Raw genomic sequence first — 27,004 nt, forward strand, 5'->3', positions numbered from 1 at the left:
CGCGGCGCTGCCCCGGCGGCCAATGGGGAGCGGGGAGGGGCGGGACGCGTGCCAGGCGCGGGGGAGCCGTCCCGGCCGGGCCCGCCTGCCCTTTGCAGCCCCGCGGGCTCGGTGCCCCCGGGCCGCCCGCCCGCCCTTCCCGCCGCCGCCTCACTGCTCCGCACCGTCAGTAACGCCGCCCGCGCGGGGCCCTGCGCGGCCCGCAGACTACGAGTCCCGTCAGGCCCCGCGGCCGGGCCGGGCTGGGGACGGCGGGGAGCGGGAGGCGGGGCCGTGCGGTTCGGGCGGGAGATTCGGGCTTTGGGATCGGTGCGTTGAGGGGCCTGCGGGTGTTGGGCTGCGGGGGCACTGCCGCGGGGGGATGGCGTGGAGGGGCTGCGGGGCACAGCCGGGGTTTGATGGGGCCGGGAGAGGGGTCGAGGTGGAGGACTGGGGGGCTACTGCGATGAATAGCTCTGGGAGCGTTGTTTGTGTGTCTGGGAACACGGGGGGGTGGAACTGGAGGAGCTGAGGGGAGCTGTGGGGAAGGATTGGGGGGTACTGGAGCGACAGAATGGGGCTGGGGCTTGTGGGCTGGATGTGGGTGGCAGCCAGTGATGGGGGGGTTGTGGGGTGAGCAGCGGACACAGGGGTGGCCGAACAGGGACGGGGGGTTGTGAGCCAGATGTAGGGGTTACTGCTGTGGTGGGGCGGGTCTGGGGGGCACTGAGGCAGTGAGATGGGACTGGGGCACACTGGAACTGCTGAGGGCTTGTGGGCTGAGGCTGGGAGCTGCTGAATAGTGCCAGAGCTGGGAGACACCCGAGCCCATCACAGACCTGTCTTCTTTCCCCACTAGGCACTGGAGGGATCTGAGGGGAATGTGTGTCCTAGCAGGACACTGACTCTAGAGCTTCCCGAATGGCTCCAGTTAAAATCAGCTACGTGGTGTCCTTCTCCTCACAGGTACCTGGGGGTTTCCTCCAGGGGGGCTCGTTCCCCCTGAGCTGTTGGGTTCTCTGAAGAGGCAGGTGAGGGTGCGACAGGGTGCAGCACCAGCTTTCCTTGTTAGGCTGCAGGGCACTAAGTGGGGCTGAAGGGCAGGAATTTCAGGCAATTCTCAAAGCAGGGTGTTGTTCCTTGGGTTACCAGGGAATTCCCTGCTTCTCTCCTGGGCCCCGAGCGAGCTGGAGCCGGAGGAGAAGGCATTCAGGGAGGGAGCCACTTCATGTCCCTGCTTTGTGTGCAGGACCCCAAGTACCCGGCAGAGAACCTGCTGAGTGAGGGCAGTGTCCGGCCCTGGCTCGGCTGCCCCCAGGACCGCAGCACACGGCTGAGCGTGGAGCTGCAGCTGGAAAGAGCCAGTCCCATCGGCTACGTGGACATTGGTACTTCCCCGTCCCCGTGCAGGAGGCAGGGCTGTGCCCCCCATGGGCTCAGCAGCTCTGAACCCCCGTGCTTCCCACTGTTCCCCAGGGAACTACGGCTGCGCCTTCCTGCAGATCGAGGTGGGACGTTCCTCGTGGCCACGTGACCAGCCCTACCTCACCTTGGTGCCCACCGTCACGCTGATGACACCGGACGACTCAAAGCTGGGCCGGAATCGCTGCGGGGTCCGGATGTTTAAGGAAGGTAAAGATCGATCCGAAGGAAAAAGGCACAGGGAAGAGCTATGGCCCTGGTGGTGGGCTGGCTGGGGGGGCCGGCAAAGGGATGGGGCTGGCTATGGGGTTGGCAAAGGGGCAGGATGAGGGGCTGGGTGGGGGGGGGGGCAGAAGGGGACAGGTAGACCAGGGGTCATGGTTGTCCTTGGGAGAGCCGTACCAGCTCTGCTCCCCTACCCCAGCCTTGCTTGTGCCCGTAATCTCCCAGTTGTTGCTGTTTCCTGGGTGTGCCAGGACAGTGGTCCCTGCTGCGTCCCCTCCACCCCAGGTGCTCTCCCCCACAGCAGACTTCCTGGTGCCGGCGGTAGGGCAGCACTGGGACCGCCTGCGGCTCACCTGCAGCCAGCCCTTCAGCCCGCGCAGCCGCTTCGGGCTCTCCTTCATCCGCCTGCGCACGCCACAGGAGCAGGAGCCTGAGCCCCCCCGGCCACCCCTGGGCCTGGTAGGTGCCTCTCACACCTCCATGCGTGTCCATGGGGAGGCTGTGGGGATGGGGCAGCTCCTCCACAGGTGCCACTTGGAGAGCACAGGAGAATGCTCACCGGGCTGAACCAGGGGCTGTGCCAAGATAGTGGGCAGAAGGTTCCTGCTTGATTGCCTGGGCTGTCCCCTTGTCCCACAGGAGGACGCTGAGCCCTCAGACAGCCCCTGGTGCTCCAGCCCTGACTTCCACCAGACGTTTTTTCCCAAACCACCCTCGTAAGAAGCCTGGTCTGATCCATCCCATCCTCTCCCTGTGTAGAGGGGCCTGGAGCTCCTCGAGGTGCTGCCTCAGAGCCCAGAGCCCTGGCTGTCCCCTCCTGCGAGCCTGACCCTCCCTGTCCCCAGGAGATCCAGCGCAGAGGAGCAGCTGAGGAGCCGCCTGTGGCAGCTGGAAGGGGGTGCTGGGAGCCCGGCCTGCCTCAGCCGCCCGGCCCGGATGGTGCTGTTGGCAGCGCGGAGTCGGGCGCCGAGGCCGGGGGTTGACCCAGAGCTGCCAGACCTGGGACATCCCGTGGTGCCAGAGGGTGAGCCTGTAACAACTGGGTCCTGGGCTGCATCCCCAGCACTGTGGGCAGCAGGGTGCAAGGTGGGGTTCTGCCCCTCTGCTCCGCTCTGCCTCTGCAGTGCTGCCTCCAGCTCTGGGGCCCCCAACATCAGAAGGACATAGAGTTGCTGGAATGAGTCGAGGGGGCCACAGAGGTGTTCCATGGTCTGGAGCACATCTCTTATGGAGCCAGGCTGAGAGAGCTGGGGGTGTTCAACCTGGAGAAGAGATAGCTCTGAGGAGAACTGAGAGGCCCTTCCAGGGCCTAAAGGGCCTAAAGAGCTGGAGAGGGACTTGGGACAAAGGCCTAGAATGGTAGGAGAAGGGGGAATGCCTTCACACTGACAGAGGACACTGCTAGATTGGATAGTGGGAGGAAATTCTTCCCTGTGAGGGTGGGGAGGCCCTGGCACAGGTTGCCCAGAGAATCTGTGGACTCCCTGTCCCTGGAAGTGCTCAAGGCCAGGTTGGATGGGGCCTGGAGCAACCTGTTCCAGTGGAAGGTGTCCCTGCCCATGGCAGTGGGTTGGGACAACGTGAACTTTAAGGTCTCTTCCAACCCAAACCATCCTGTGTCTCCATGGTTCCTGCCCACTTGCTGTTTCCCAGGCTCTGCACAGGACATCCCTGCAGCCTCCCCAAGCACCTACAAGCAGCCAGACAGGTGCCGCGCTCCCAGCCCTGATGGCAGGTAATCCCTCAGCTCACTGTTTTCCTCCTGCCCTCGCCCTGGTGATTTACCACTCCCAGTCCCAGAGAGCTCTGGGTCCAGCCCTTCACTCCTTTGGGCTGGCAGAATGTGGCACAAGGTGCCTTCAGGGTATGACCACTCTGCAGGGCTCCAGCTGCTGCCTCAAGGCCACCCATGGTCAGAGGAAGAGCCCAAACCCACGGCCACCGAGAGAGACGGGCCAAGAGGAGGGGCAGGAGACAGGCCAGCGGTGACAGGGAGACGGGCGTCTGCCCCATCTGCTCAGGTGGGTGCTTGGAAGGGGTGTCCTCTGGTGGCGAGGGGACACCAAGCAGCAAATGGGGACAGCAGTGGCAGTTCCATAGCTGAGACACCTCCTGCTGGTGCCAGGGCACCAGCCTGGTGACACCACAGTGCATCCCAGTCTATCTCTGCCATAAGAACCCTCAGGGAGGGTGTCAGCCCAAACCCCGTGTCATCCCAACACCAGTGAGCCTCTGACAACCACATCACCTCTCCTTTCCACAGGCCGCTTCCTCCTGGATGTGCTCCCCACGCACGCCTCCCACTGCGGGGAAGAGCCCAGTGCAGCCTGGCCCTCCTTGTCCCCTGACACCTGGGTGTCCTGTCCCATTTGCCAGCTGCCTTTCAGCATGGCAGAGGTGGAGCAGCATGCCAGCACCTGTGGTGAGACGCTGTCCTCATCCCACCACCTGCAGTAGGACAGCGGAGCTGGGGACAAACCCTGTGTCACCACCCCCCGGGGGCTGAAGCCACAGTGCTGGACCCAGCTGTGGTGCAAGGAGCGAGGGGGCAGAGACGCAGCAGCCCCAGGACGTTTGTGGCAAGACTGGTGGGGCGGATGGAGAAGGTGTTTCCAGCCCCTTGGCCGGGTTTGGGGGGCGGTGGCTTAAGGGGCCTGAAACACTGTAATGGCAGGAGTTGCTGCTGGAGAAGAATAAATTAAAGGAAAGAAGGAGGGGAGAGAGAAATGCTCTGTGACTGCCCAGTGCCACAGCAGGTTCCCTGGGTGAGCATTCTGCCTTGGGGCACGCTGTGCAGCTGGTGGGGACAGTGAGGGGACAAGGAGGAGGTCACACTTTTCCTCCCTTCAAGCCCCACCTGGAGTTCCAGCACGTGTGGCCCAGGGGAGGAGGAAGCCAGTACCCCTAAAGCAGGAGAAAAATACAATTTATTTACAAGTAGAAACATTTAAAAATGTTGCCTCGGCTTCCCTGGGAGCTGCAGGAGGGCAGGGGCAGGTGGGGAGTCCCACACAGGGGGAGAGGGGGAGGCAGGGGGGGGGTCAAGGGATGCTATGTCTTACCTCTGTCCCTGTCACTGGGGCTGCAGGATATCCCTGAGGAGGGCTCAGACCCTCCAGCCCCAGCCTGGTGCCAGCCCCTGCACCCACGGGTGTTTCCAGCCCTCACTCCCTGTCATGCCCTTGCCTTGGGTCTCGGGAGGGTTTAGGGTGACAATGGGTGCAGGAAGGACATGGGGGCCCTGCCGTGCTCAGGGCAGCCCCGTGGTTGTCAGTGGGACGTGCAGGGCAGCGTCACACGGGTGGCCCCATCTGTTTCCCCTCGGTGCTGCTGGGCCCCGGGGATGTTCTCACAGCACTGGGGGGAAAGGGAGAGGCAAGGGGGTGCAAGTAGGGGGCAAGGGCAGAGCCTGCAACACAAGGACTGGGGAAACCTCAGAATTTTGTGTCCTTGAGCGATCGGCGACTGGCCTGGAAGGGAGAGAGCAGAGAGGGGACGTTAGTGACAGTGAGTGTGACCAGGGCCCTGGCAGCAGCCGTGCCCACGCTGGGACCTGCTGATGCCACGGCATGAGTCCAGGGCAGGGGCTTGGGGGCACGTGCTCAGAAGCCCACCTGGGGGTATGGGCAGTGCCTACCTTGCCCTTGGGGGACTTGGCGGTGGCGATGCGGGGCGAGCGGCGGGTGCTGCCGCTGGGGGTGTTCTTGGGAGTGCTCTTGCGGGCGGCTGCCCGGCGCAGCAGGCGGTTCCCCAGCTTCTTGGGGGTGGTGAGGATGCTGAACGCCATGGACTGGCGCCTCTGAGCCTGCAGGGGAGGGGGCAGGACCACCAGCTCAGCTCAGGACAAGACAGGGAGGTCCCTCCCGACCCCTCCTTTTCCCTCTGGAGCTCACCTGCTTGGCGGGGGTCGGCTGTTCGCTCTGCCGGCTGCCCTGGGAGCCGCGCCGCTCACTGCGGTCCTGGGCGGTCTGGGGCCGTGGGAAGCAGCTGGTCGGCTTCTTGGACTAGAAAAGAAGGGACCAGCTGGGACTGTCATCCGGGGGTCACCCTGCTGGGGAGCTGGCAGCAATGAAGGAATCGAGGGGCTGCAGGGAGGGGACAGGAGCGAGGGCAGCAGCACCCAGGGAAGGCAGAAGGCTCAGCCTTTGAGTGGCCTTGGGAGTATGTGGAATACTGGACACAGCACTGGATGCTGGGAACACAGGGCACTGGAAGCCAGGATCACTGGGAACATATGGAGCACTGGGAGCATCTGGGAATACTGAGAGCATTTGGAGCACTGGGCAACAGGAGCGGTAGGGGCACTGAGAGCACAGGAGCACTGGGGTGCCACCCCCAGAACTGCAACAGCCCCCTCAAAACCTGGAGAACACCTGCAGCTGTCTCAAACCCTCTGTCCCCTGGTCCCCAGCAGGGTGCTGTGGTGGGGGCTGGGCTGGGCTCACCTGGGGGGTGTCGGGGCCCTGGTGGGTCTCATCTGAGAGGCGCTTCCTCTGCTGCCGGGTGGTGATGCCGGCCAAGGCGTGGCCCAGGGTGCTGCGCCGGGTGCCCACCCCACTGCCGGTGGGGATGATCTGTGAGGGCTGCATGCTGGCGCGTCGCAACGTCTCCTTAGGATCCCCCATCTTCACCTCCTCATCCGTGATGGTTCCCAAAGAAGTGGAGGGCTGGGGAGGGGGCACGGAGATGTTGTCAAGGGGCACTGCCCATCCCCAGACCCGCTCCCAAACCTCACTTCTGGGGAAGGGGCCACCCGCCCTCCGTGTCCCCCCCGTACCCTGCTCTCCAGGGGGTAGCAGGTCTTCAGGTGTGGGGGGCAGGCCTGGTTCCGCCGCTGCAGCTCTGCAATGCGGTTCCAGTCATCCGGCTGCTCCGGCTCATCCTGGCACGTGCCCAGGTAGATGCTGTTCCGGCCTAAATGCAAAGCAGGGAAGGCTGAAAGGAGGGTCCCAGATAAGAAGTGACCTACCCCTAAGGCAGGTGGAACCCCACAGCCAGCAGCCCAGGTGCCCACCCTGCCCACACACACACCGAGGCTGGAGCTGCTGGTCCCCTGCAAGCGCAAGGATCTGCGAGTGACTGGCCGGTACCCGGGGAGGCCCAGCAGTGCTGAATTGCCAGGGGTTTCCTCCGGGGAGGAGGTTTCCAGCTTGACAAGAGTTTCCCGGGAGGGAAAGCTGGCGAGGGAGCGGGTGGAGGCAGCTGAGCGCAGCCGTCTCTTGGCAGGGGAAGCGCTCGGGGACTGAGCTGATGGGATGCTGTAGAAGGAGAGGTTGACGCAGTCCAGTTCCTCGGACTTGGCCTGTTTCTGAGAGAGAAAAATCGAGAGATCAGGGAATCACAGATGGGTTAAGGCTGGAAGGAACCCTAAAACTCATCTGGTTCCAACCCCCTGCCATGGGCAGGGACACCTTCCACTGGAACAGGTTGCTCCAAGCCCCATCCTTGAACACTTCCAGGTGTGGGGCAGCCACAGCTTCTCTGGACAACCTGTGCCAGGGCCTCCCCACCCTCACAGGGAAGAATTTCCTCCCAATATCCAATCTAGCAGTGTCCTCTGTCAGTGTGAAGGCATTCCCCCTTCTCCTACCATTCTAGGCCCTTGTCCCAAGTCCCTCTCCAGCTCTTTAGAGCCCCTTTAGGCCCTGGAAGGGGCTCTCAGTTCTCCTCAGAGCCATCTCTTCTCTAGGTTGAACACCCCCAGCTATTTCAGCCTGTCTCCATAGCAGAAGTGTTCCAGCCCTCTCAGCATCTCCACAGCCTCCTCTGGACCCACTTCAACAGCTCCACATCCTCCTCATGTTGGGACCCCGGAGCTGAAGGCAGCACTACAGGTGGGGTCTCACCAGAGCCGAGCAGAGAGGCAGAATCCCCACCTCATGCTGCTGGGAATCAGCCCAGGACAAGTTTGGATTTTAGGCTGCCAGTGCACGTTGTCAGGCCACGTCCAGCTATTCACTCCCCAGCAGCCCAAGTCCCCCTGCAGTGCTGCTCCCCCTCCCTCCCTTCCCCAGCCTGTGAGGGCCCCCCTGCTCACGTTTGTCATGGTGATGTTGATGGTGGTGCGGCGCCGCGCCGAGCGGGTCTTGCACCCGGATTCGAGGGAGAGGCTGCCCAAGGAGTCGGTGCTGCTCTCCAGCTTGGACCGCGTCCCGCTGGGGATGGGGGTAAAGTAGAGGCTCTCCAGGGACTCCACCTCCCGAGGCAGCCGCTGGGACACCAGCGACTCTTCCCTGTCCAGTGGCACTGCCGAGGCTTCCGAGCTGCTAGCCTGCCTGCAGAGACGAGGGGTGAGCGTAGCACCAACAGGCTCACCCAACCCCTGTGGAACAGCGAGCAAGAGGACAGCGGGTTTTTGGGGTGCTGGCAGCTGGAGGGGCTGGTACCTGGTAGAGTTGAGCGGCTGTGCCTCATCGAGGCTGTCAGTGCTCTGGTCCAAGTTCTGGTGGCAAGTCTCCTGGTCCTTTAGTGAGGTGCTCTTCACCTGGAACTTCCTGAGCTCCTGTAGCTGCCGTTCAGCAATCTCCACCTGGGTGTGAAGCAGAGAGGGATGGATGGACCCTCCAAGTGAGGTGGCAGAGGAGGAGGGCGAAGCCCCACTGCACCATGCCTACCTGAGCCTCCAGGCTGCGGACCTGGCTGGTAAGGTTCCTGCAGCTCAGCTCCGACTCCTTGGCCTGCAGGATGCTCTGCTGTAGCTCCTTGGCCAGCCTGTCTGACTCGCTCCGGAGCTCCGTGTTCTCCTTCTGCAGCCGCTCCATGGCCTTCAGCTTCTCTGCCAGGTCCTGGTTCTGCTGCTTCTTGGCGTCATAGTAAGTTTTTGCCTTCTCCATCTAGGATGTCAATGAGAGGAATCCTGTCAAGCTTCCCAGCAGTGCCAGGGACAGTGGGGCCATGCCAGCCCCCGGCATACCTGCCCTTTGTAGTGCTCAGCCGCCTGCTCCTTCTGGGCGAGCTGCCCCTGCAGCTCTGCAACCTTCTCCTGCTGGCGGGTGGCCACTGCCTGCAGCTCCTCTTCCAGCGCCTGCAGGCAGGGAAGAGACTGGATCAGAGGCTCTCCACACCCTGGGTGAGCCCCCTGGGCAGCACCAACAGCTCCAGGGCTGCCCAAGAGCTCAGCCCCCAGGTTTTTGGTCCCTCTTTACCTTAACTCTCTGCTGCTGGGTCAAGGTGGCCTTCTCGTGCTGAGTCAGCTTTTTATTTAGCTCCTCCACCTGGAAGAACACGGCTTGGTTAGACCAGCTCCAGGCACTAAACTCCAACAGCCCTCCCATGGAGGAACACATCCCTCCTCTCCAGCCAGCTCCAGGGCAGGACAAGGTTTCCTGCCCCAGGGGGATTGTTCAGCAGCACCCACCACCAAGAAGATCCCAGGACATTACAAAGTGACAGCCACCCACATTAGTCCTTACAGGGAGGAGGCTGGCACTGCCCAAGTGTAAGGAGCAGCCACGTGCTGGAAGCAAAGCCTCTTTCAGTACCCAGTGCCCCAGCAGCCATCTCTGCTGCCAACTGTTTGCTGTCAGCTGCCAAACCTCAAGCCACGCAGTTCAAGGGAAGCCCATGCCCAGTCTGGGGAAGAAGAATCCCACCTCCAAGGATTCGAGAGGGGAGAGCTGGCAGCTGTGGGATGTGACACCATGGACGTGCCAAGGGCCAAGGGACCCGGTCTAGGCCTCTGGCCACAGCGGGAGCCCCCCATGGCATGGATGGGAGGCTTGTAAATCTTCTACCTGGGCACCTGCAACCTGGAGTCCCACAGGTTATCCAGCACTCCTAGCACAGGTAGATGGTTGGTGTGAGTTCTGGCCTGGACATGCTCTCCCTGCTCCAGGGGGTGCTTGGGGAGCCCAAAGCCCTCTGGTTACAGTTACAAGGCCTATGCAGAGTTCCTCGGCAACTCAGGCTGGGACTAGACAGGGAAACGGGGCTTTTCCAGCATCATTTCTCAAGTGTTAACTCCCACCATGTCCAAGATCGATGCTACTGGAATGCCTCCTATCTCTGGCCACCTCTGGACCATGCTGTCTAGCAGCACAGCTGTTCCTATCACCTGGGCAAGAAGCTGAACCTCAGTTAAAGAGAGGGGGGGAAAAAAGGGACATGTAGAAGGAACGGGGTTTTGCAGCTGCCTCCAAATCCTCTCTGTCTGAGGACAAGGCATCACAGGAGTGATGGTCCTGCGTTGAGGAGCCCTGGATGCCCCTGGCAGCACTCACTGCGTGTGCTGCCGTGGGGTGCATGAGAAGCCGTGCCAAGTCGTGGGCACCACTGTGAGCGGGCAGGTGGCAGGTTGGGACCCCAGTTCCTACTTCCCAGGGGTGTAGGTGCCCAGAGACCTGAAGCCAACTGGCCCACGGCTGGGTCCCCACTGCAAACGGTTCAGGAGAGGAGAGGGTGGCTCCAGTGGGAAGCGGCAGCAAGGAAGGCTGTGCACTGTCACCGTTTGAGCAGCCAGCACTTGGCATGCGTTACCTGCTTAGCCTGGTCTTTCCGAAATACCTCCAGCTGTTCCACCTGAGGGCACAAAAGGCAGAGGTCAGCATATGGCTGGCACACGCCAGGCTGCTTTTCATAGAATCACGGAATCGTTCAGGTTGGAAAAGCCCTCTGAGACAACTGAGTCCAACCACTCCCCCGGCACTGCCACGGCCACCACCAAACTGTGCCCCTAAGTGCCACATTCATAACATTTGTTCCATCCCTCCAGGTGTGGGGACTCCCCCACTGCCCTGGGCAGCCTGTGCTAGAGCTGGACAACCCTTTCAGAGAAGGAATTTTTCCTAATATCCAACCCGAACCTTCCCTGACGCAACTTGAGACCATTTCCTCTTGTCCTGTCACTTGTTATCTGGGAGCAGAGCCCAACCCCACCTGGCTCCACCCTCCTTTCAGGGACTTGTAGAGAGTGAGAAGGTCCTTCCTGAGCCTACTTTTCTCCAGGCTGAGCCCTCCCAGCTCCCTCAGCCACTCCTCATCAGTCTTGTGCTCTAGACTCTTCCATAGCTCCACTGCCCTTCTCTGGAAACAGTCCAGCACCTCAATGTGACAGTCCCTTTCACACCTAGGAGCTTGTCCCAGCCCCCTAGTCCCCAAACTGATCAGGCTGTGGATTCAGGGGTGTGCAGAAGACCAAACACACCCCTTTTGCAGGAGGACTCCCTTGCCTACAACCTACCTGCTGGGAGCAGAACCCCTACCTGAGCTGTCAGTCTGTGCCTCTCCTCCAGCAGCTTCTTCCTCTCCTCCAGCAGCTTCTTCCTCTCCTCCAGCGCTGCAGCTTTGCTGCTCTCATACTCCTTACTCATCTTCTCCAGCTTCTGCGCCGCCTCCTCGGCCTCCCTCCTGCTGACGGTCACCAGCTCCTCGGACGCCGCCCGCAGCCGCTCCAGCTCCTGCACGTGCCGCTCCCTGGCCTGGCCCAGTTCTGCCTCAAGCTGCTGCCGCCCCTGGCTCCGGCTCTCGCTGAGCCCCTGGTTCTCCTCGGCCAGACGAGCGTTGGCCTGTTGCAGCCCCGCCAGCTGTGCCGCCGCCTTCGCCGCCTCAGCCCGCAGCTGCTGAATGGCCCGGTCCTGCTCCGCCGACCGCTCCCGCAGCGACAGCGCCTCGGCCGCCTCCTGCTTGGCCTGGGCCAGCTCAGCTTGCAGCGCACCCGTGGCTTTCATCCTCTGCTCCAGGTCCTGGCGGTGCTGGCTTTCCAGGGAGGCACGCTCGGCCTGGAGCTGCTGGCAAAGGTGCTTCAGTGCCGGCAGCTCCCCAGCGAGTGCCTGGGCGCTGTCGAGCTCCTGCTGCAGGGCGGCCAGGAGCTGCTCCTTCTGCTGGCACTTGTCCTGGCAGACCTTCGCCTCCTGCCGCAGCTCATCCTCCCGCTCGCTCTGGCAGTGGCGGTCCCTCTTCAGGGCCTCGATGGTCATTCGCTGCTTCTCCATCTCCTCCTGGCAACGCTGCACCTCCACCTTCATCAGCGAGCACCTCTCGGCCGCGCGGGAGGCAGCCGTGGCCATCTCCGTCTGCAGCACCCGCAGCCTCTCCTCCAGCTTCTTGCTCTTCTCTGACTCAGCCAGGATCAGGCGCTTCAGCTCCTTGCTCTCCCCCTCCTTCTCCGTCACCTGCCGATGGAGAATGGAGACCTCGTGCTCCAGGCTGCCGATCAGGCTGTTCTTCCTCTCCATCTCCTGGACACACTGGGACACTTGCTCCTTCCAGCTCTCCTTTTCCTGCACGGCGGAGCGGAGGGACACCAGCTCCTTCTCTGCGCTCCGCAGCCGCTCCACGGTGCCTTCCAGCTCCTTGGATTTGAGCTTCTCCTGAGAGAGCTGCTGGGAGACCCCCTCCAGCGCCTCAGCAGCTCTACGGGCATCTGCCTCCAGCCCAGCCACGCGCTGGGCCACAGTTTGCTCTGCCATGGCCATCTTCTCCTGCAGGGAGGAGACCTCAGCCCTCAGCTTCTGCTCCTCGCTCTCCTTCTCCTTCACCCATGCCTGGGCGCTGGACAGGTCAGCCTGGAGGGCAGCCAGCCGCTCCTGTTGCTCTGCAGCCAGGCGCTCTGCCTGGGCCTCCAGCGCAGCCACCTTCTCCTGCTCGGCCTGCAGCTGCTGGCAGACCTGGCCATGCTCCCGGCTCAGCGCCCGCACCTCCTCCTCCAGCCGCACGCGCTCTCTGTCCTCCCCTCCGGCAGCAGGAGAGGCTCCCGTCGGCTTCTCCCGGCTCTCCTCCAGCACCTGGTGTGCAGCCAGCTCCTCGCCCCGCTCCTGCGGAGCCTGCTCCCGGCTCTGCACCAGCTGCTGTCTCTCCGCCTCCAGCTCAGCGATCCTGGCCAGGTTGCCCTCCAAGCAGTCAGCTGCCCGCCTCTTCTCATCCTCCAGGATGCCCTCGGTGTTCCGCAGGGATTCCTCCAGGAAGAGCAGCTGCTCCTGCAGACGGCTGTTTTCCCGGGCCAGCTTCTCCCTCTCAGCCAGCCTCTGCTGGCTCTCCTTTAGCCGAACCTCCAGCTCCCGCACCTGGACTTTCAGTGCCTCTGCTGCCACTCCCTGCTGCTGCTGAGCACTCAGCTCCAGGATCTGGGCTTCCAGCTTGCTGACCTTGTGGCTCAGCGCAGCCTTCTCCTCGGCCAAGGCGGCCTGGCTGGCACCTGTGGCCTGCAGCTGGCTGCTCAGGGATGCGTTGGCCTCCCTCAGCTGCTGCAGCTGCTGCAGGGCAGAGTCCCTCTCCTGCAGGGTCTGCTCATGCTGGACACTGAGGGCAGCCAGCTGCCCGGCCTGCCCCTCAGCATCCCGTGCCTTCAGGTCCTGCTCCAGCCTCTCTTGGGCCCGGTGGCTCTCAGAGAGGGAGCTCTGGAGGCTGGTGACAAGGCTGCTCAGCTGCTGCTTCTCCTCCTCGAAGCGGCCACGTTCGGACTGCAGGGCTGCCTCCCGCAGCTGCTTCTCCTCCTCCAGCCGCAGGACCGTGGCCTGGAGCTCTGCTCCTTTGGTAGTGAGGCTGGACACCTCCTGCTTCAGCTCCTCCAGCTGGCAGAGAGAAGAGGGGGAGGACAAAACATGCACACCCCCCCAAGGTGTTACTCAAGCTGCAGCCAAAGTGCTCACCAGAGAGCCACGTGCTGCATCCCAGTGGGAGCTGCCCAACGTCTGTCTTCCCTTCCAGCACCCCCAGTACACCCCAGCACACCTTGCTTTCCCCTTAGGCTCATGCCACTATGCTCCCTGGAACCAAACACCTTTTCTCACCGTGCAGGAGCCACTCCCTTCACAACAAAGCCATGCTAGGGGAGGCCGGGAGAGCCAGCAGGTTCCTTGGAGCAGATTCAGCCCAAAAGGGGCTCTCCCGGAGTGCTCAGCCCCACAACCCCCACCAGCAGGAGAAGGCAGCCGGCTCTGCCTCACGTGGCTTTGCCATGCATCCCCAGCATCCCCTGCTCTCTCCAGCTGGAGGAGCTTTTCATTCAAGCCCTCGCTGCCAAGAGCCCCAGTGTACCTTCAGAATGTCCCCCATGACTTCTCCCTTCTCCTGGCTGCTGCACTCCTCCAGCTTGGCCAGCTGGTCTTCCAGCAGAGAAATCTTTCCCTGGAGAATCTCGATTTTCTCTTCCAAAGATTTCTGGGGACAGAGACATGGGACTGAGCACAGTGGAGGCAGAAGGAACAGGGAGAAGCTCCCCACAGGAGCTGGCAGTTGCACAGCTCCTCCCTGTGTCCTGGCACGGATGGGTAAGAGGCTCCCAGCCACTCCACCCCGCCAGCAGTTGGCACATGTCCCCCAGCCACGGTGGGCAACGTGGGGCTGCAAGGGGGCACCCACCACTCCCAGGGTCCCTTCACCTTGTCCTGCAGGGCAGCACGCAGCTCGTTCTCCAGCTGTCCCTGCTTTTCCTGAGACTGTGCCAGGGCAGCGTTGTGCTCCTCTGAGAGCTCATTCAGGGCTTCCTGCAGCTGGACCATGTGGCTGGCAATCTCCCGCAGCTGCCAAGCAAAAATCCCCCCGGTCCAGAGGAGGGTCAGAGCGTGCCCTCGCTGCCCAGTGCCCTGCCCACTCCCCACTCCCGAGAGCTGCAGCACACACGGGCACCTCAGGTCCCGGGTGCTCGCCACATGCAGCAACCTCCACCCAGTCCCCACTCCCCCACCACAGTTCTTCGAATCACGATCTGGAGCCCAAAGCAGGTTCGGTCACTGGGTCAAAAGTCACATAAGCCAGTGGCAGAACCATCAACATCCCAGCGTCTGGCACTGCCACCAAATCCTCCCCCCAGCTCCAACCACAACCGACTGGGCTGTGGGGACACGCGGAGGACACAGTGCCCCATACCTTGAAGGAAAGATCGCCGTTCTCCTCAGAAAGCTGGTTGATCTTCCGGTCCATCTGGGCCTTTTCAGTCTTCAGGTCCTGGCACTGCCTGAAGGCCTCGTGCAGGCGCCCCACCAGGCTGTGGGAAAGGAGGTGGTTAAAGGAGGGGGTGAGCTCCCGAGGCAGGCGAGGACATCACCAGGGATCGGTGCTGCTGGATATTGCCAAGGAAACTAAAGGTTCGAAGGAATCTCTATGCCCTGCTGTGACTCTACCAATCAACCCAGCTTTAAAAGTGAGTCCCAACATGTGGCAAAGCAAAGATAAGCGATGTTTGTGCTTTGCAGAAGCCCAGCCACTCCAAACTGAGGGCAGAGGCAGCTGTGGGACTCCAGTCACCTCCCTGCAAAGCGAAATAAGTGAGGAGAGAACAAAAAGACATGGCACTTGCAGCACAGGTTGGGCGTCCTTCCTGAGTAAACACAGTGCTGCATAGGGACAGAGCAAAAACCAGGATGCAGTGGGGCACGTGATTTCAAGGGTGTGAAAGCCCAGTTTATAGCATGAAACTGAAGGGCTGAGGAAGGGGCTGGGATCAGGAGTTTCAGGGTCATGCTGAAAGCTTTCAGTGACGCAGAGCTTATCCCAGGGCAGGCAAGACCCACATGGGCAGCACAGCCTTTTCCCACAGCAGGGACAGCTGTTCCCGTGCAGGGTTTGTTAAGAGTGGGCTGTCAGAACAGACTGCGTGGCTTGGGACTGGCTCCCTGCCCACTGTGATAAAAATGGGCTGCAGGCCGTGTCTGCCCCGAGGGCGAGGCACAGCATGACAGCAGCACAGCTGTGTCCTGGGCTGATCCCCAGAAGAGTGGGCAGCAGGGCAAGGGGGGGATTCTGCCCCTGTGGCACTGGCACAGTGTGTCCAGAGAAGCTGTGGCTGCCCCATCCCTAGAAGTGTTCAAGGACAGGTTGGATGAGGTTTGGAGCAACCTGGTCTAGTGGAAGGTGTCCCTGCCCGTGGGAGGGGGTGCAACTGAATGAGCTTTATATGTCCCTTCCAACCAAAAACCTTTTTTGATTCTGTGCCTGCTGCCTTCTCCCCAGGGTGCAGGAGGGAGGAACAAGAAGAAGGCTTGCCTTCTCCCATTTCATGCACTGCCAAGGAAGAGACAGACAGCATGGAGTCTGGGGACGGGGGAGTAAAAAGGTGCAGCCTAGCAGGAGGGAGCAGAAGTTCCTGGAGGATTACCTCTCGTTCTTCTCCCTGAGCTCCTCCATTTCTTTGGGCTCCAGCTGGTCTGCAGCTTGCTTCTCGTTGAGCTTAGCCAAGCGATCAATCCGCTGCTGCATCATGGTGACCTGAGCCTCTGAGGAAGCAGGGGGAGAAAAGGTGTTACCGACCACCCAAACCCCCAACAACAGCATTTCTGCACAGAAACCCTTTGCAGCAGGAGACAAAAGAGCCAGGCCACCAGGGCTGCTGCTGAGCACAGGTGTTGCTTCAGGCATGGCTTTTGTTGCCCAAGATACATAGAGGAACACAAAAGAGAAGAAGAAACCCAGAGTCTCACTTGGGGCCTGGCAGGATGGACCATGCACAAGCAGAATTATGGTGGGGTCAGAACAGAAAGTAAGAGAAACAAGGGGAGGGCTCAGTCCCACAAACCCCTCCCTGCACCACAGGACATCCCGCTGGAACTGACCTTTCTCCATGAGGAGCTTGCGATTCTCCGCCAGCTCCACCTCCAGCCCGTCCCGGTTCTCCCTCTCAAAAGCCAGCTGCTTCTTCAGCCGTCGCAGCTGGAACTGGGGGGTCTGCATGATGTCCCCCATGGGCGAAGATGGAGGGCTGGGCAGCATGCTGCAGAGAGGCACACCACACAGCTCGGGCACCCAGAGCAGGGCACGGGCCCTCCCCGCGCAGCCAGACCTGCTCTGGTTCCCCCATCTCAGGGGCAGGTTCACAGCAATGACTTTGATGCCACCTGAGCAGAAAGGCCACGCTCCTCCTCCTGACTGCACTAATGCCAACCTCCAAGTGCTGGGCAAAAACCACCACCAGCATGCCCAAGTGGCCAAAAAGGCCCAGGGCATCTTGGCTTCTGTCACCCATAGTGTGACCCAGCAGTGTCAGGGCAGTGACCATCCTCCTGTGCCGGGCACTGGTGAGGCACCTTGAACCCTGGGTTCAGATCTGGGCCCCTCTTGACAAGAAAGACACTGAGGTACTGAGTGTCCAGGGAAGGACAACAGAGCTGGGGAAGGGTCTGGAGCACCAGGAGCAGCTGAGGGAGCTGGGGGAGCTCAGCCTGGAGAAAAGGAGGCTCAGGGGGACCTTCTGGCTCTACAACCCCCTGACAGGAGGGGGGAGCCAGTGGCAGGGGCGGGCTCTGCTCCCAGGGAACAAGGGACAGGAGGAGAGGAAACAGCCTCAAGTTGCATCACGGGAAGTTTAGGTTGGATACAGTGAAAATTTCTTCCCTGAAAGGGTTGTCCAGCCCTGGCACAGCTGCCCAGGGCAGTGTGGGAGTCCCCATCCCTCAAGGGATATAACAGAGGTGTGGATGTGGCACTTGAGGCATGGTTTGGTGGTGGTCTTGGCAGTGCCAGGGTAACAGCTGGACTTGATTGTCTCAGAAGGCTTTTCCAACCTTAATTATCCTGTGATTCTAAAAGGAGCTAATTAGAATCTGAGCTCACCCCTGTCATCCATCCATCCATCCCTCCATCCCCACATCATGCCTGAGCACTGTCCAGCAGGACACCACCACGGCAGAATGGGATATTCTGTGGAGTCAACGTTCAGCCCAACTACACCTTTGGCTCCCAGAAACTGCCCCATCCATTCCCCACCCCTCTCCTCGCTCCCCCTGGCAGCCAGGAGGTGGGGGACGTACTTGTTGGTGCTGGGGAAGGAGGCAATCTTCTGCAGCTCCAGGAAACGCACCTCCCGCTTGTGCGGGAGGGAATGTGGCGGGGAATGCTCCTCCATGCTGCTGCTGGACGTGCCAGACGAGGATGGCGCTGCTGGAAATAAAAAGGGGGAAGCAGGCCGTGATCTTTAATACCTAAGGGGCTGAGCAGCTGAAATCCCAGGGGCACAGAAAACAAAAATTCCAGCAGGGATGGAGCAGTCCAGCTGAGGAAGCCATAAACCTTCCCTAAGTCCCCATCCCACCTGCTCCACAGTCCTGTCCCAGCACTCTGCTCCCACGAGGCTGTGGGCACACCACCCGCTTCGCTCCTCCAGGGAAAGGCTGCGGTACTGCTGAGCAGGAAGAGCCCAGCAGGTCTAAGGCAGCCCTACTGTTAAAGAAGAGTTCACAGGGGACCGTGTCGTACGCGAGGGGTTCTGGGTGGTGCTGCTCCCTTTATGGCTGGGCAGCTACAGCAGCACAAACAGGGCGAAAACTGCAATGTTTTTATGCTCTAGAAAAGCGTGATCCCGGACAGCTGGGTGCTGCCGGTGTGGGAGCTGTACAGGAATATGCCAGCACTGCAATATCTGAAAGGTTATGGCCTGGTTCTGTCCCACTCCAAGCTGCCACTTGGACATCACCACAGCAGACACCTGCTGCTCGTAAGATGCCGGTGTGCCAGGTGCCAGTGAGGAGAAAAACACACAATGCCGACCCTGCCTGCACGAGGCTTGGCCTGTGCATGCCACAGAATGGGCAGCCAGGGCCCAGCACTCACCTTTCGTCAGCAGAAATGGCTCTAGGTTCTCATTCAGGTTCTCCTCATTATCCAGCACAAATTTGAGGATTGATGCCAGCTCAACCTGTGTCAGAGGAGCCATGGGGTCAGCAGCTCTGCTGCAGCTCACAGGCAGCAACCACAGCAGGCTTGGGGCAGCAGGCAGCTCCCTTGCCTACCCATGCTGGTGCCCACACTCGCTGCCACAAGCCTTTGACAGACCAAAAACACCCGTGAGACTGCAGCACCCACTCCACACTGTCTTTTAAGGGGACCCAGAATAGGAGGGCAGGTCTCAGAGCACCCCCTGAAAGCCACCGCTGCTCCTGCTGCACCCCAAGGAAGGGAACCCCAGAGGGATTACCTGGGTCTTGTAGTCAAACTCATTCCAGTCACCAGGGCTCTTGCAGCTCATAGAGGTGTGATACAGGAGCAGCACAGCCACCTGAGCAAGGCAGGTAAAGTGTCACTGACCCCACGCCAGTCATCAGCACATTGGTGCCAGCCAGGACTAAAGCATGCCACACAGTTACCTTGGCCAGAGCCAGCTCCTCTCCATCCACCAGCTTCTGTGCAGAGACCAGGTTCTCTGCAGCCAATTTGTGCCTGCAGTGCTCTGCAACAAGAAGCAGGATTCCCAGTCCCGCAGGATTCCCAGTCCCGCAGGAGCTGCTGGGCACGCTGCCTGCCCGTGGCACGGGGCCATCCCCCGAGGTGACACGCAGGGGCAGGGGGGCACTGTGATGCATCCCCAAGCACAAGGGGCCAAGGGCAGGCTGGGCTCTGGAGCTGAGGACCCGTTAACGCTGACTGGTTTTTATTACCCTCCCTGGAACTCCACTCTAAATCTCAGCCCCCCCACCTTGGCATCTCTCCCCCACCGCCAGCACAGAGTCCCACCTCTGGAGGGTGGGGTACAAGTTGGGTTGTGGTGTCTCCCCTCCAGAAAGGGCTGAGTAAAAGCGTGAAGTACTTTCAATTTCCCCTCCCAGGATTCCTGCTTGGGTAAAGGTTTTCCAGTGGGATTCGAACAGCTTGAGGCCAGGTACACAGGTAAGAAAACTGCCCCAAAGCAGCATCTCCTGAGCACCCACTGGCACCCTGCCCTTCACACCCAGGACCTCCTTTGCTCTGAACCCAGGCTCTGCCAAGGATTGCCATCCAGAATTTTCCCATCAGGAAGCCTGCCTTCCCACAGGCTGCTGTGGGAAAGCTGCTGGTATCTCACAAAGCTGCTGGTGCAGCAGCAGGGGGTCACTTTTCGGAGGGGGAAGCTGCAGACAGCAGACCAGACCCCTGCGGAGGTCGGGGGCACCAAGCAGGGGCAATCGCTTTCCCCCAGCGGAGGCTCTTACTCTGCAGGAAGCCACGGATGAAAGAGATCCTCTCCGGCAGCGGCTGCTCCAGCACGGACTCTCCCTCCTTGCTCCTGTGGCTGGAAGAGCGCAGGGGTTGCGTTAGTTCTCTCCCAAGGGATTAAACCGAGGGTGAGTTTTGTGCAACGGGGTTTGCCGAGCGAGGGGCTGGCTCGGGGCGCCGCCGTGCCCTCCGCCCCCGCGCCTGGGCTGCCGCCGGGAGCGAGCCCTGACCAACGGGAGCGAGCCCTGACCAACGGGAGCGAGCCCTGACCAACATGGCTGCGCTGGGTGAGCAGCCGGGGCCGGGCAGTCGGGCCCCCCCGCACAGCCGGGCCCCCCCGCGCCGCTTCCTCCTCTGCCTGCCAGCCCCGGCATCCGGCGCCGCACAGGGAGCGGGGCAGCCCCGCCAGCCGGGGTCGGGGGGCACGCGTGGGGCTGCTTGCTGGGTTTTGGGGAGGCTGAAGCTTCCTCCTGCTCTTATTTGAGACTCCACTCTTCCTCAGCAGCTGCCAGCTCACAGAATATTGGAAGGGACCCACGAGGATCATCGAATCCAACTCCAGTTCAGAAACATGGTGCCCAGAACTCACACTAGCCATGCCTGACCAGCACTGCTTTGGTACTGTCAGTTACTCCCAGGGTGCCAAAAACAGGGGCCTGGCCCAGGGGAGGGGCTGCCACGAGGATTTGCTCCTCCTGACAGATTTCCCAGCCCATCCCCTGGTGCCACCGGGAGCTCGAGCTGCCGTGGTGGCTGCCGTGGTGGCACCCCACTTATCAAGCTATGGCCAGGCCTGTTTAGTGAGCACACGCCACGGGCAATTCTGGCTAATCCGAATTCAAGCACAGACCCAGGAGATTAACCATGTCCGACTAAATATATCCACAGTGGAGGCAGCTCCTTCCTCCCCACCCACCACAGGCAGATCCCTGCTCCAAGCAGGCTCTCGTTACCCCGTGTAGGAGGTAATTATAGCAGACAGGCTCCCAACAAGCCTCCCACCGGAAGGGTTTGAAAGAAATATATGGCAGCCTCACGCCCTCTCACTTTGCTTCACCAGCTCCTTAACCACCAGGCTCGGTCCCACCTCTGATGCCCATTATGGCCTGAAGGTTTTAGTTGCCCTTGCTCCCAGGCAACGAACGCAATTCCTGAGGGAGGCATTCCTCCCATCCCTTCTGGGCAACTCAGGTCCCAGGACAGAGCAAACAGGCTCCACCCTGCCTGCACCATACTCAGCAGCAGCCTGACATCCACAGAAGAGAGGAGCACTTCGTGGGGCAGGAACTGTCATTCTATATGCTGCTTTCCAGATACAAGAATTCCTCAGGATCCCGAGGCTGCTGCCCAGGAAAACCTGCTGAGCTGTTCCCTCACCCGAGTAGCATCAACGGAAATGAATAATTTCCCTGTGCCACTGGCAGCACCGCTCAGCTCTTTTCTTCAGCGCCAGCAGTGAGCCCAGATGTCAGTGCCAGATGTGATAACAAGTCTCAAGTGACAGGAACTCTGACCCAAATCCTCCCTGGGCAGCTCTGTGGGGCCCGACAGCTCTGCCCAGGCAGACCCCGGTTGTGCAGTGGCACAGAGGAGACAGATCCCAGCATCAGATATGCCAGAGGAAGAATAAATACCCCAGGACCCCTACACTCCCACCCTGCCCAAGCAGAGACCCCCTCAGCTCCTGAAGGCCAAGGCCATGGCTCCAGGAGGCAGCCCAGCACCACCTGGGTGGTTTGGCACAAATCCCTGTACTCACATTTTGTGGATAATCCTGATGAAGACACTACAGTCCCGGAGCTGGGACAGATTGTTGAGGGGATCAGGACAAACCTTTGTGCTGTTCACCTAGAAACGGGGGTGAGATGGTCAGAAGGCAGAAGCCAACACCACACCATGCTGTGCCACCTACCACCTCCCAGTCCTGGCAGGGGACAGCAACAGGTCTGGGTGTGAGAGCAAACCCAGCCCTTCCAACCACTCCTGCCCTGCCCAGGAGCAGATGAACGTGATCCCCGTGGCTCCACAGCAGGGCAGGCCAGCACGGGACTCATTTATCACACTGCTGGAGCACCTCTGCTGTGGAGACAGGCTGAGAGGGCTGGGGGTATTCAGCCTGGAGAAGAGAAGGCTATGGGGAGACCTTAGAGTCCCTTCCAGTGCCCAAAGGGGCTCCAGGAGAGCTGTAGAGGGACTTTAGACAAAGGCCAGTCGTGACAGCACAAGGGGGAATGGCTTCCCACTGCCAGAGGGCAGGGTTAGACGGGATATTGGGAAGGAATTCTTCCTTGTTAGAGTGGTGAGGCCCTGACACAGGTTGCTCAGAGAAGCTGTGGCTGCCCCATGCCTGGAAGTGTCCAAGGCCATGGTGGATGGGAGCAACCTGGTCTAGTTGAAGGTGTCCCTGTGCATGGCAGGCGGTTGGAACAAGACTGTCTTTAAGATCCTTTCCAACCCAAACCATTTTGTGATTCTTTGCTAGGTCACAGCACTGCTTTGCAAGGCAGATCCAACAACCCCTCTGCAGTCCAGCTGCTGCCTGCTCCAGGCTCAGCTCCAGCTCCCAGGCAGTTTCCGTGACCAGACCAAGCCATTCCGGCATTTCTGGTTACCCAACAGGAAGGGAGAGCAAGGCTTCTCCTGCAAACACCCACCTGCCCAGCTGCCCCAGCCACAATCCCTCCTGTGACCAGCCCCAGAGGAGCCACCAGTGAAGCACGTCCCACCTACGGAGCAGGCTGTGGCAGAGGAGAGGGAGGCTTACCCAAGCGAGGAGAGCCGCGGCTCTCGCGTCGTGAAGAGACATCTTGGCCAGCCTGCCAGGTCACTGCCCAGACCTAAAAACACCAGCAAAGGGGGGTGGGGAAAAAAGAAACGTAAAATATAGCAATTACATTACTATAGGACCTCCACCCAGCACCAGGCATTCGTGTCCATCATGGGAGGATGTGCTGCTGAGCCTGGCTGGCTGTGGGGGAGCACCCTCCTGCTTTCCACAGGCACAGAGCAGGGAGCAGCACTGCCCAGAGCAGCCAGGTCCACTCCTACAGGTCAGTATCCTGACAAGGGGTCAGTGGAAAATCGCTGCTCAGGCTCCTTGTCCTCCAGCCACGCCTCCTTCCCTCTCCGTCACCCCCAAATGCTGCTAACATTTCTTTTAAGAGAAATTTAAAGTCCTAGTGAGCTCCTGGCACAGGGCCTGGCAGCTTGGCGGCACTTGCTGCCCCCCCAGGGACAGTGTCCTCCCTGCTGCTGGGCATAGCTGAGCACCAGCATCTCTGCTGGCACCACCAGCATCCCAGGAAAACTCATCTGCCTCCAGAAAACACAAGCAGCGGCTTTTAGAGGATGACGGTGTGGTCCAAAGCACCAAAATCTGGCCCTGTCCACCAGGAGGGGACTGAGCTCCCACTGTGCCACTGCCCACACCTGCTCTGGCTTCCTCCCAGCTGCATGGCCACCCAAACCCCAGTGGCCCGGGAACAGGGGCTCTCTTGCCCCAACTGCCACCACTCCAGCTGCTGGGATCTTCACAGGGCACCAGGCTGCCCTCTGCCCCCTGGCCGGGACACAGCCACCGGGACTGGAAGCTACTGGCAAAGGTCACCTGGCCCCAAATAAGCCCAGCAAAGCAGTGGCCAAGCCGTTGGAGCACCGCCAGCTCCCCTGCTCACTGCTGCCAGTGAAAGGAAAACAACCTGCTAAAGGCATAGGGAGCTTCCCGGGCATCGCTGCACTGGGTGGGAGCAGGGACAAGCTGCCCCACCGTCCCCAGGATACAGGATCACTGCCAGGTCCCCTTCACAGCGACCTTTGCCTCTGCACTGCCGTCCCCAGCGCCACCCCCGTAATCTTCCTGAGAAGGGAACTGCTGGGAGCCAAAAACATCACCCAGATGGGGAGGGGGGCTCCTCGCCCAGTATTGCACCTGGACACCCCCACTGTGATGGGCCTGGATCTGCCGCCACTCCCGGGAATGCCCAGCACAGCACGGCCACCAGCCATGGTGGCTCTGGGTGCCACGGAGCTCCCACTGCCATCAGCCCAACTGGGAAGCATGGGATCATCGGCAGGACAGGTCCTCCCTCCAGTCGGGCTAAAACACAGCTCCTTGCCCCCTGGCTGGGCCCCATGGTACCTACTGTCCCTCCATCCGGGGGCACGGCCAGGACCGCTCCCCAAAAATCCACCCGAAGGCAAAGCGGGCAAAGCACACGTGCAGCCCTGGACGCAGCCTCCCACCGGAGAGGGCCGCGCTCTGCCAGCGCCGAGCGGGGTTTTACTGGAGCCACTCTGCACACACCCCGGTGCCTGGCGTGAGATCAGGGCGGGCAGGGCTGCCTGCTGGCTCGCCACCGGTGGCACCGGCCACGCTGAGCACCGGGGACAACGCCATGACCCCGAGTGACGACGTGCCACTCGTGACGGCAGGCGGGCAGCGGCCGGGCAGCAGCGCCGTGAGCGCCTCGAGGAGGGCTCGGCGCGGGGCGGCGGGAGGGCCGAGCGGCGGCACTGGCGCGTTATTGTCCTCCGCCGCCCCGGTCACAGCGCCGCGTTACGCAAGCCCGCGCCCCGCGGCCCCCGCCGCGCCAACCCGGCCGGGGGGACGCGCGGGCGGCCCCCGCCTGCCCCGGGCCGGGGCTGCGGCTGCGGGAAGCGCACGGCAGCTCTCCCGGGCGGGCCGAGCGGCCCGAGGAGCCCCCGCGCGGGGCCGGGCCCAGGGCGGGCGCGGGAGGCGGCGGGGGGGGGGAGCGGCCGCTCCCGCGCCCGCACGTCGGCGGCCCCGACCCGGCCCCGCGACCCGCACCCCGGGACCCGCACCCCGGGGGCTGGCGGGGAGCCGGGCGGGAGCCGCGCGGTGCGGAGAGGCGGCGGAGCTGGGAGACGGCGAGCCGAGCTGCGCCTCCCCCGCGCCTCCCTCCCCCTCCTCCTCCTCGCCAGCCCCGTGGAAAACAAACAAGGAAGAGGGATAAAGTCTTTGTTGGGGCCTTACCGGGGGCGCGCGGCCGCCGTCGGCGCGCTGGGGTTAATCCGCCATGAGCTCTGGCAGCCGGGGAGGGCCGCGGAGCCAGCGGCCACGCACAAAAGAAAAGTTGTTGGGCTTCTCTCCGGCGGGGCTGGCAGGCGGCGGTTCCCCTTCCTGGCCCGGGGCCACCCCACGTCACCGCGCCGGGGCCGCGCTCGTTAAAGGCGCACGGCACACAAAGCTCCGGCGCCGCGGGAGCGGACACGGGCAGCGGGAACCGTCCGGCCCCGGCCGCGGGGAAGGGGAACCGACCGCCCCCGGCCATGGGTGTACTCACTGCCGGCACGCTGCCCGGGCCCTGGGTGACAGAGAGCCGCAGGGGCCGGCGCAGACCCGGTCCGGGCCCCAGAGCAGCTCGCAGAAAGCCCGGGCCTCAGCAGGGAATGGCCCCTGGCGCTACGTCTCCCGCTAACCTGGCTGGAGTCACATCCCAGCTGGCCCCTGAAAAATTGCCCCCGATACGCACACACCCCGCGACCACGGATTCGACGGGAACCGGACCCGCCGGGTCCCCAGCTGGAGCCGGCGGGGGCCGACGCTCACCCCTCGCTGCCGATCCGGAGACCCTCGGGAGCCATCCCCACAGCCCCCCCGGGCTACCTGAGGAAGCTCGGGCTGCAGGATGGGGCTGCCCCGAGCACGGCACAGGAAGGGCACAAGGAGAAGGTTCTTTCAAACCGGCGCTGGGGGCAGCAGAGGAACCCGCGGGGGACGCGGCCGCCGAATGCCAAGAGCTCTTTGCCAAGAGCCGGGAAACGAAAACACACAAGCCTGAGCCCCCGCGCTCCGTCCGGGTCCCCCCTTCCTTAGAGAGGGGGACCCCGCTGAGTTCGGCCGGAGGCGGAGGCTGTGCCACAGGCGGGGTCCCGAGCCTTGCACAGCCTCGCCTGCGGCCCCGAGCCCCGGCCCACGGAACCACCGGCGACCGCCCCCTCCCCGCCGTGACCTCAGCACCCCCCGTACCGTGGCCGTGGCCGCCGCCAGGGCCGGGGCTGTGTCCGTGTTCGGGGCCGCCGGGGTCAGGATGGGGGTCGGGATGCGGGTCGCGGCCGGGGGCAGGATGAGGTCGGGGTCGGGGCCGGGATGGGGTCGGGGCCGGGATGGGGTCGGTGCCGCCGCCCCGTTCGAACGGCAGCGCTCCCCCCGCCGCTCCCCATTGGCCGCCGCCGGACGGGGCGCGTCACGTGCGCGGGCGGCCCGCGAACCGAGGGGTCCGGCGGGGGGACCGGGACACACGTGGGGCTGCGGGAAAGGGCTCCGGGGGCCACGGGACATGCGTAGGGTCGTGGGGAAGAGGCTCCCGTGAGGGCACGGTGACACACTTAGGGCCGTGGGTCTCAGGCCCCCACTCCAAAGGGGGGACACACAAGGGGCGCTGGGGTGCCCATGGAGGGGAGCGTGTGGGGCCACAGGCAGAGCAAGGAGTACATGGAAGCCCACGGTGCATCACGGGACACGTGGGGGACTCTGGGGATGTGTCACATGCAGGCACCCCACTCTGCTCCGCAGTGCCAGCTGGGCAGGGGTCCTCACCAGCCCCCAACCGTGCCCTGACCCACTAGTGGGACCTTACCTTGCTTGAGGGGGGTCCTGGGCTTGTCCCTGTGCTCACAGCTCTACATCATCTTGCAGAGGCCCAGAAAAGTTGACTTTAGTCACAGTGTGGATTGTGGTGGTGCCTCCACACCACGACCCAGGCCACACTATGATCTGGGAAATGCTAGTTAAGCCTCAGCCTTAATGAACAGCACCTGGGCTAAGCCTCGCTTCGGTTTATCAGAAACAGCCTGTTCCCAGGATCTAACAGGTGTCTAACAAGCATCTGTTTGTTAACAGCCTCAGAAACCTACTTTTCTTCCTGGAGTAACAACCTGAGTGGAGTAGTATTTTTGTTACTGAACCTTCAAAGAAAGTCACCAACTCAAATCGTGGCCAGGATAGAAAATTATGACGACTAAAGCCCATTCTTTAACAACCCTATAAACAGGGGTCCAAAGTGAGACCCACTGAGCTCTCAATCCCCAGAAGGGGCTAACACGTCTCAAACACTGATAACCAGATGGCTGTGGAGCCAACAAGGGACTGTTGGTAATAACAAGACAAGAATTGTTGGTAATAACCAAGGATATTAATACACCATAAGATGTGGCTGGAGAAGGGGCCAGGTGGAGACAGGGCAGCACTTTTCTGGGACAAACATCCTTGTTGTAGCTCCTGGAGATAAGTACAACACACTACAGCACAAGCACAGGAGTGAGGCCAAGAAGTGGGAATGGACTATACAAAAGGGATTAGGACCACCAAAACCCTCCAACCCACTTCCAGAAAGGCCTAAAAGAACAGACTGTGCATGATAACTAATTTGCATAGAAAGCCAGAAAACCATCTTTAGGGTGGGGAAAAACCTGTCCACAAAAAAGTACCCCCCAATTTCCATGCCCAATGTGTCATTTACTAATAAAACTTTCTGATTGTTTGCAGACCCTCTGACTTTTGTTGTTCCTTTTGACCAAG

The 27,004-nt window shown here is 61.7% G+C and overlaps 2 protein-coding genes across 5 annotated transcripts; one reads left to right on the top strand and one right to left on the bottom strand.

Moving 5' to 3' along the window:
* Positions 1 to 42: 42 nt before the first annotated feature.
* Positions 43 to 4,476, top strand: XNDC1N (XRCC1 N-terminal domain containing 1, N-terminal like). Of its 2 annotated transcripts, none has more exons than XM_051779432.1 (10): positions 43 to 309; positions 839 to 945; positions 1,229 to 1,367; positions 1,456 to 1,611; positions 1,931 to 2,085; positions 2,266 to 2,342; positions 2,472 to 2,650; positions 3,280 to 3,361; positions 3,508 to 3,647; positions 3,890 to 4,476. In XM_051779432.1, exons 2-10 carry the CDS (start codon positions 901 to 903, stop codon positions 4,081 to 4,083), a joined length of 1,167 nt encoding a protein of 388 aa, XP_051635392.1. In that variant the 5' UTR covers positions 43 to 309; positions 839 to 900; the 3' UTR covers positions 4,084 to 4,476. The 2 variants fall into 2 exon arrangements, with proteins under 2 accessions (XP_051635392.1, XP_051635391.1); XM_051779431.1 differs by having other exon boundaries at positions 44 to 309; positions 1,928 to 2,085.
* A 59-nt stretch (positions 4,477 to 4,535) lies between these two features.
* On the bottom strand, positions 4,536 to 25,055 carry NUMA1 (nuclear mitotic apparatus protein 1). Of its 3 annotated transcripts, none has more exons than XM_051779384.1 (26): positions 25,034 to 25,055; positions 22,229 to 22,301; positions 21,224 to 21,312; positions 19,461 to 19,540; positions 18,639 to 18,721; positions 18,470 to 18,550; positions 18,106 to 18,190; positions 17,307 to 17,436; positions 16,113 to 16,270; positions 15,659 to 15,776; positions 14,431 to 14,548; positions 13,944 to 14,084; positions 13,600 to 13,722; positions 10,827 to 13,133; positions 10,102 to 10,143; positions 8,772 to 8,840; positions 8,540 to 8,650; positions 8,241 to 8,459; positions 8,013 to 8,155; positions 7,664 to 7,901; positions 6,658 to 6,934; positions 6,404 to 6,540; positions 6,072 to 6,293; positions 5,520 to 5,630; positions 5,264 to 5,431; positions 4,536 to 5,096 (listed from the first exon to the last, which is right to left on the bottom strand). In XM_051779384.1, the coding sequence occupies exons 2-26, from the start codon at positions 22,268 to 22,270 to the stop codon at positions 5,061 to 5,063; spliced, it is 5,328 nt and encodes a 1,775-aa protein (XP_051635344.1). In that variant the 5' UTR covers positions 22,271 to 22,301; positions 25,034 to 25,055; the 3' UTR covers positions 4,536 to 5,060. The 3 variants fall into 3 exon arrangements, with proteins under 3 accessions (XP_051635344.1, XP_051635345.1, XP_051635343.1); XM_051779385.1 differs by lacking the exon at positions 25,034 to 25,055 and adding an exon at positions 24,458 to 24,763 and having other exon boundaries at positions 17,307 to 17,433; XM_051779383.1 differs by lacking the exon at positions 25,034 to 25,055 and adding an exon at positions 24,458 to 24,758.
* Positions 25,056 to 27,004: the final 1,949 nt, after the last annotated feature.

This window comes from Manacus candei, unplaced genomic scaffold (genome assembly GCF_025592945.1).
Source record: "Manacus candei isolate 608988 ecotype Guabito, Panama unplaced genomic scaffold, ASM2559294v1 h1tg000014l, whole genome shotgun sequence".
NCBI classification, from domain to species: Eukaryota; Metazoa; Chordata; class Aves; order Passeriformes; family Pipridae; genus Manacus; species Manacus candei.

Bases quoted from the DNA above. Each gene is read 5' to 3' on its own strand.
- NUMA1 (XM_051779384.1), bottom strand. From the start codon at position 22,270: ATGTCTCTTCACGACGCGAGAGCCGCGGCTCTCCTCGCTTGG. The intron at 21,313-22,228 runs GTAAGCCTCCCT...CCCCGTTTCTAG, and splicing joins CCGCGGCTCTCCTCGCTTGG to GTGAACAGCACAAAGGTTTG. The intron at 8,156-8,240 runs GTAGGCATGGTG...CTTCACACCCAG, and splicing joins TCCGCAGCCTGGAGGCTCAG to GTGGAGATTGCTGAACGGCA.
- XNDC1N (XM_051779431.1), top strand. From the start codon at position 901: ATGGCTCCAGTTAAAATCAGCTACGTGGTGTCCTTCTCCTCACAG. The intron at 2,651-3,279 runs GTGAGCCTGTAA...GCTGTTTCCCAG, and splicing joins ACATCCCGTGGTGCCAGAGG to GCTCTGCACAGGACATCCCT. The intron at 3,648-3,889 runs GTGGGTGCTTGG...TCCTTTCCACAG, and splicing joins CGTCTGCCCCATCTGCTCAG to GCCGCTTCCTCCTGGATGTG.